The 6,670-nt window shown below is 50.6% G+C and overlaps 1 protein-coding gene across 3 annotated transcripts in view; it reads left to right on the forward strand.

The window, feature by feature from the left end:
• RNFT2 (ring finger protein, transmembrane 2) overlaps positions 1 to 4,136 on the forward strand; it is a 62,684-nt gene extending 58,548 nt beyond the window's left edge. For all 3 annotated transcript variants that reach the window (XM_082355735.1, XM_082355733.1, XM_082355734.1), the window contains one exon: positions 1,173 to 4,136. In XM_082355735.1, coding sequence (XP_082211861.1) covers positions 1,173 to 1,307 — 135 coding nt within the window. In that variant the 3' untranslated portion in view covers positions 1,308 to 4,136. The remainder of the gene's footprint in view (positions 1 to 1,172) is intronic.
• Positions 4,137 to 6,670: the final 2,534 nt, after the last annotated feature.

Here is a 6,670-nt window from a genome sequence, read left to right on the forward strand (position 1 = left end):
TCGTCTTCAACATCCTTCATAGCTAGGGTTTTTCCCCACATCCAGGATCCAATCAAGAATCATATAGTGCGTTTGATTGTCGTGTGAAAGTACTTTAATGTTCGTTAATCTTCCTATGAGGGCAGTAGTAGTATCCCCATTTTACAGATGAGGAAAAAGAGGCACGGGGAGGTTAAATCACTTGTCCAAGTTATACAGCCAGAGGGTGGTGGAACCCATTAATGTTTCCAGTCTCCCCATGTTTCTCTTGACCCTTGTAGTCTGTTCTCAACCCAGCTGCCAAAGGGATCTTTTTAAAATACAAATGAGGGCTTCCCTGGTGGCTCAGTGGTTGAGAATCTGCCTGCCAATGCAGGGGACACGGGTTCGAGCCCTGGTCTGGGAAGATCCCACATGCCGCAGAGCAACTAAGCCCGTGCAGCACAACTACTGAGCCTGCGCGTCTGGAGCCTGTGCTCCGCAACAAGAGAGGCCACGATAGTGAGAGGCCCGCGCATCGCGATGAAGAGTGGCCCCCACTTGCCGCAACTAGAGAAAGCCCTCGCACAGAAACGAAGACCCAACACAGCCAAAAATAAATAATAAATAAATAAATTAATTAAAATACAAATCATATCAAGTCAGCCCTCTGCTCAAAACCCTGCCATGGCTCCCTGCTTCTCTCAGAATAAAAGCCAAAGCCCTCCCAAGGCCCTACACAACTCTCTGACCTCATCCCGCCCTCCACCCCCAGGCTCAGCCCTACTCTCCTTGCTGTTCCTCCAGCACACCAGGCACACTCCTGCCTCCGGGCCTTTGCACGTGCTATTCCCTCTGCCTGGAGCACTCTTTTCCCAGATATCACCAGGGCTCACTCCTCACCCTTCATTCAAGTTTTACCTAAATATCAGTATCTCAGGGACATCCTTCCAGGCCACCCCATTCACCATCACAGGCCTCCCAAGCCCTCTTATCTCCGCTTCCCTGCTTTTCCATCTTAGCACTTACCACTGGCAGACTCTGCCTCTTAGAGATTCCTCTTGCTGGTTGTCTCCCCAGCTAGAATACAAGTTCCACGAGGGCAGGAATTGTCTGTTTTGTTCACTGCTGGGTCCCAGCTCCTAGGACCAAGGCGGGCACAGGGTGGATGCTTGGGAAAGTGACCCCAGTGGTCCTGATTGCTGTCCCCGCAGCACGTGTTCTGTGAGGAGTGCCTCTGCCTCTGGCTGGACCGGGAGCGCACCTGCCCGCTCTGCCGCTCGGTTGCCGTGGATACCCTGCGCTGCTGGAAGGACGGGGCCACTTCGGCACACTTCCAGGTGTACTAGGGCTGAAGACGGCAGCACCGCTGCTCCCAGGCGCACCGGGGAGATGACGGAGGGTCAGCGGTGTTGGGTCCAACTCCGGGGGCTTCCTGGGGAAAAGTCCTCAAGCACTGACTGTCCTCCTTCCTGCCTCTCTCCATCTCTTCCTCTAAAGCCAGGCCCCTGTCGCCTTCCCCACCTTCACCTTCCTCTCTTGTTCTGATCGTGGTGTGTGCAATCCTACCCCTGCACACGGGGACGCCTTCTCACTCAGACTTGGTCTCCACCTACGTAGGCCTCCCACTTCCCTCCAAGTCAAGGAACTGGTAATGGACCAAGTCCCACCTGTTGATTATTTTAACTCGTGGTGACCTAATACCTGATGCTGCAAACTAGAGAGAGGCCTGGAGATACTGTCTCCCCCTAAATGGCCCAAGTCCGCAGATGAGAATCACTGTGAAGTATTTTCCAAATACAAATGCTGGGCCCCACCTTATCCCTACAGGAACTACGTGTACCAGACACTTAGTGTGAGCCAGGCACAGCGCTGAGCCTCCTGCCCGGACGACCTCCTGTAATCCTCACAAGAGCCCTATGGCGGAGGTACTGTTGTTTCCTTCGTTTCACAGATGAGGAAAGTGAGGCATAGAGCTCCATGTGGAAACTTTCCCAGGGTCACCCAGTGAGCAATGTTGGACCAAGTTTCCAACCCGGGCCTGTCTGGCTTCGGAGCCTGACTTAACCACATGCTGACCCACTGCTCAGACGCTTCAGGTGTGGGGCCTCCCAGACATGTTTCTTTAAAAGCATAAGAGGTGATTCTGACGCCCTTCAGTGGCTCAGGTGCATAGCACGTTCGATTTGGACTGCATTGAGAATGCTAATAGTGAACACTAGCTCCTGAAATCTAGTCGTGGTTGGGTCCATGGAAAGACTTGGTCCTTAAAAGTGCTGTTTAGCTGGACTCTGGTGGGGATGCTCAATCGTGATTGGCTATCAGGAAAGGCCAGCTCTGGTGCAGATGCAGATGTCATGGGGTGTCCACTCCCATCTTTACTTCTCTCCTCCTCCTTTTGTCCTGTCCCTCACTTAAGACTCAGGCTTGTCAACAGCTCCTGTGGCCATTGCCTTCTCCCCTGGTAGCCTTCAGAGCAAAAGGCATGATCCATGTTATGGATTTTTCCACAAGCCAGGGTGGTGGTATAGAGCACAGCAGTGATCAGTGTTTCTGGAATCTCTATACCAGAGCTACTAATCTCTGTAACACAACAAGTTCTCCACCCATGAGACCCTCCCTGCTCTGAAATCTGGGAGGAGAAGGCACAGGTGATCCCTTAGAAGCCACTGGAATCTTGTCTGCCCTACCCGCCTCCCAACTCTATTCTCTCATTGTCAACCTGAGCACAACAGGCTAGCGCCAACGGCATTACAGAGAAAGCAATCTGTGTGGCTACTGAGCAGATTAGCAAGAAAGCCCCAGGAGAAATGGTGGGAGCCTTGCTGCCGCCTCACGCTCAGCCAGTATTCACATGCCCATCCTGTCCCCAAGAGATTCAGAACATTCACCCCTGTGTGCTGTCAAGCCAGGACCTTTTCCTTTGCCTGACATCTCTGGCTATCTCCTGATACCCAGCAAGACATTCCTTCCAGGGCAGCGTGGCATCTTTCAAGCTCTGTTACTATGGCAATGGCCGCGATGTTACAATCCCACTTGCCTGGATAATCAACTCGGAAGGGGAAGTGGAGGGAAATGGGGCCAGGCAGATTCGGCTACTCTGTACCCGCTGCCTTGAGGAAGAACTGAAGGGAAGCAACAGGAGCTTCTGCAACTGGTTTTTATCAGAAAGATCGCCCTGTCTGCAGATGCCATCAAAGAAGCATGAGAAATTGCAGCTGGAGAAGACTTACTTATTAAAGTGCCAGCGTGTGACAGAGCAGATAGATCAGTCTGTTGGGAGTGAGGCCTGGAATTCTGATTCCAAACTCTGCATGACTTTGAGAAGTCACTTCACCTCCCTGTAGCCATCTCCAGGGTGACAAAGCCTAGTGTATTATCTACTGGAACCAGGGAAACTAACAATGTAGATTACTGGTGAATACCCCAACGGTTTTGTCAATTACACTCATGCCACCAAAAAAAACCTCTAACATTCCACAAATAATGAGCCATGTCTCTGACACTATAAAGAGTGTCACATGTGGGGAACACTCAGGGGCAGGTGGGATGATTTAGTTTAGGATTTTATTTATTCATTCCCTACCCTCTGAGGGGAAAGTCATGTCTGGAGGTGTTCTTTTGGGTGGGAGGATTTAACTTCTGCTTTAGGGAGAAACAGTGGCCAGGGCAGAGGTTTCCAAACATAAAGCAGCATGTTTTCCCTAGCACGAGTTTTTAGTAGAAGCAGCCAAGAGCCACCGTTGGAAAGGAAGAACAATGCCACGCTCTTTTACCTGTCTCGGCTCTGCAACTCATTTGTTAGAAGCAGGATTAATCGAGTGTCAGGTCGGAGAATCCTGTTCTTAATATTTTATGACTCACTGACTCAAGTTCCACGAAGTCTTTGGAAATGGCCCTCCTAACTTAAAAGGTCTTGACCGTAATAAATATGAGATGAAAAAAGCAAGCTCTGGACCTGGATGTAATAAGTTCATTACCTTCCTAAGGGGAGCATGTGAGAGGCATTGGGAGGCTTCCAGACTGCCAAGACTTGGGGTTGGAAAGAGAAAATGTAAAAAGCGAGTCCTGGAATCTTTTAGTACTTTTGCTCTGGGCCAAACAGAGCTGTCTTTGGTGTTTTTAATGTCCCCTTAAGTTCCATTCTGCCAATAAATATGATCTGTCGTTGAAAGTTACATCCACGGTCTTGAGTCTCTGTTTGCCCCTTAAAGCCAGGTGGACCTGTTTTAGGACAAATTCGAAGACACACTTCATGCGGGGGTGGTCATCTGATGGCAGTTTTTCCCCAAAGTAGATCCCATTGAGTTGGCGCTTGATTTATTAAGGAAGTGCTCCCAGGAGAAACTAGTAAGGGAATGAGTGAAACAGGAGAAGGAGGGGATGAAGCCCAACAAGAGGGCGACTCTCAGGGAAGTCCCAGCTCAGCTTGGTCCTGCCGGGAGTTCCGGAGCATCAGCTGCATCTCAGAGTTTGTCCCACCCTGAGGTTTCTGTGCTCCCAGCTGTGGGCCAGGGTTGGGGGTGGGAGACCTCTCAGGCACTCCATTGAGGAGGCCCAGGCCTCTGAAGGTGTCGGGTGCCACAAAGCACACAAAGGTGCAGGATGGCACCCAGAACTGGTAGAAGGGATCTTGGGGTGGTAGCTACAGAGCCCACTATGGCCATTAACTATAGGTTGATTGGACCCCAGATGCATGGGCTGACTCAAGAAGGGTTTTCTCAGATGCCAGATGACGATGGATATTTAAAATGTAAACAGCATTAGGTGACAATTGGTGCCTCTCAGGTCAACATTATGAAGCCAGCCACAAAAGCATCATCAAGCAGAACTTTTTGGTTGAAATTATTTGTAAACCAAGCCAAATACAGCTTAAGTAAAAGAAGGACTTTATTTGGTTCATGTAACAGTATGGGCTTTAGGTACAGCTGGATTCAAGGGCTCCAGGGATGATAGTAGAATCATGTCTTTCCATCCCTCAATTGTTTTCCTTTGAGATGGTTTAGTCTTCAGGCAGTCAGATCCCATGTGGTGGGAAGAGAGCCTCCAGAAGCTCTTTGCTTATGTTCTACCAGCTTCACAACCCCAGCAAAGAGAGCCCCTGCTTCCCCAAAGCTCCAGCAGGAGTTTTGAGGTTGATTCTCATTAGTTTGCCCCCAAACCAATCACTTTAGCCTTGGGGACTCAGAGTGCTGGACAAGCTTCAGTCGGCTGTTGAGCTCTGGACATGGGAACAGAGGTGGGTGGGAGGTGAAGTCCATCCCTCCAAGTCACATGGACTGAGAGTGGGGAAGGGGTGGGTCCCCAAAGAAGAAAAGAGGATCTATTATCTAGAAAAACCACCTGTCCTCAACCTACCATTCTTAGGAATAAACTAGAACTTGGTCTCTTGGTACAACTCAGACCAGGTAAATGCAGGTGAAAGTACCCCACCCTGAGCGGTCCATTCACCCATAGTTGGAGACATCAGTCTGCAGGCTCACTTGCTTATCTGCGTCATGTCATGCATAAACGATGCTTTTGTGCACTGACCTTGAACTGTTGGACCAGTTCCCCCAACCTGTTGCTCAACCCAAGGGTACTGCTTAGGCCAACCCTCCCCTTGGGGTGTTCCCAGGAACACAACAGGGACAGGAGATGAGCGTGTGGCCTTCTGTCCCAGGGAAGGTTGGCGTGTGCAGCCAGATCCTCCCGTAGTCTTTGGGGACCAACCTTCCAAAAGGAAATGAAAACGCAGAGGCCTTTGGCTAGAAGCACACAACTAGTTTTGTTTTGTTTTGTTTTTAATAAAGTCATTACAAATATGTACAAAGCGTCTCCAAGGTATGAAATTCCTCTTACAAAAGAGCACAGCGAACCAGCAAGGGTAGAAACCAGAACGGAATGTCCCCAAGCGTATCGCCTCTCCAGCTGAGTCAGAGGGTTCACCGAGGTTCCAGACAGCCCCACAGCCATCTCCACCGCGCACAGGCGTTCCTGAGCGCTTAGAGTGCAGAAGACCTTGAGGGGAGGAAACGGGGGTTCGAGTGGGGGAGGGGACAGGAAGGAGATGAGAAAGACTTCCCATGTCCTAGGAAGTAGGTCAAACAGGCCTTGTTTGCAAATGAGATGCTTGTCCCAGGGACCTTACAGAAGTCAGGAACACAAAGGGCAGGGAACAAATACATAAAATCTCCAACTGAACCATCCAGGCTGTCCTGGAGTGTCCCCGAATGCAACCTAAGTTAGGCTCCCCTGCTCCTTGCTGGGCCCCGGGCACGTGCTTGCCCTTGAACTAGCAATGCCAGTGGGACCAGCTCAGGAAGGAACCCGGTGGAGCAGGAAGCTTAGCTCGGGGCTTGGAGGGAAGTGGGGCCGGGGTGGGGGTGGGGTCCACACACACCTGAGTCCACGTCTCGGCTCAGCCACTTCACTCTTCGCGTGCAACTTTGGCCAAGTTGCATAACCTCGCTGAGCCTCAGCTTCCTCAACCGTAAAATGGGAATAATAACAGCACTGTCTTCCAGAGTGGGTGTGAGGAATAGCTAAGGGGGAAACATGTAAAGCTCTTAGCACAGTGCTTCTTTACTGTGTGAAGCAGCAAGAACCAGCCTTTTCGTGCTGGGGATGGGTTGAGGTCGTCGGCTTTTGAATTGCCTTCATGATAGTGTAGATCTCAGTACATATAAATTCTATAGAACAATCTGCCAGCAAGGCTTGGGGTCACAGTGTT

The sequence above is a fragment of the Balaenoptera borealis genome (assembly GCF_965194805.1).
Source record: "Balaenoptera borealis genome assembly, chromosome: 14".
Lineage (NCBI taxonomy): Eukaryota > Metazoa > Chordata > Mammalia > Artiodactyla > Balaenopteridae > Balaenoptera > Balaenoptera borealis.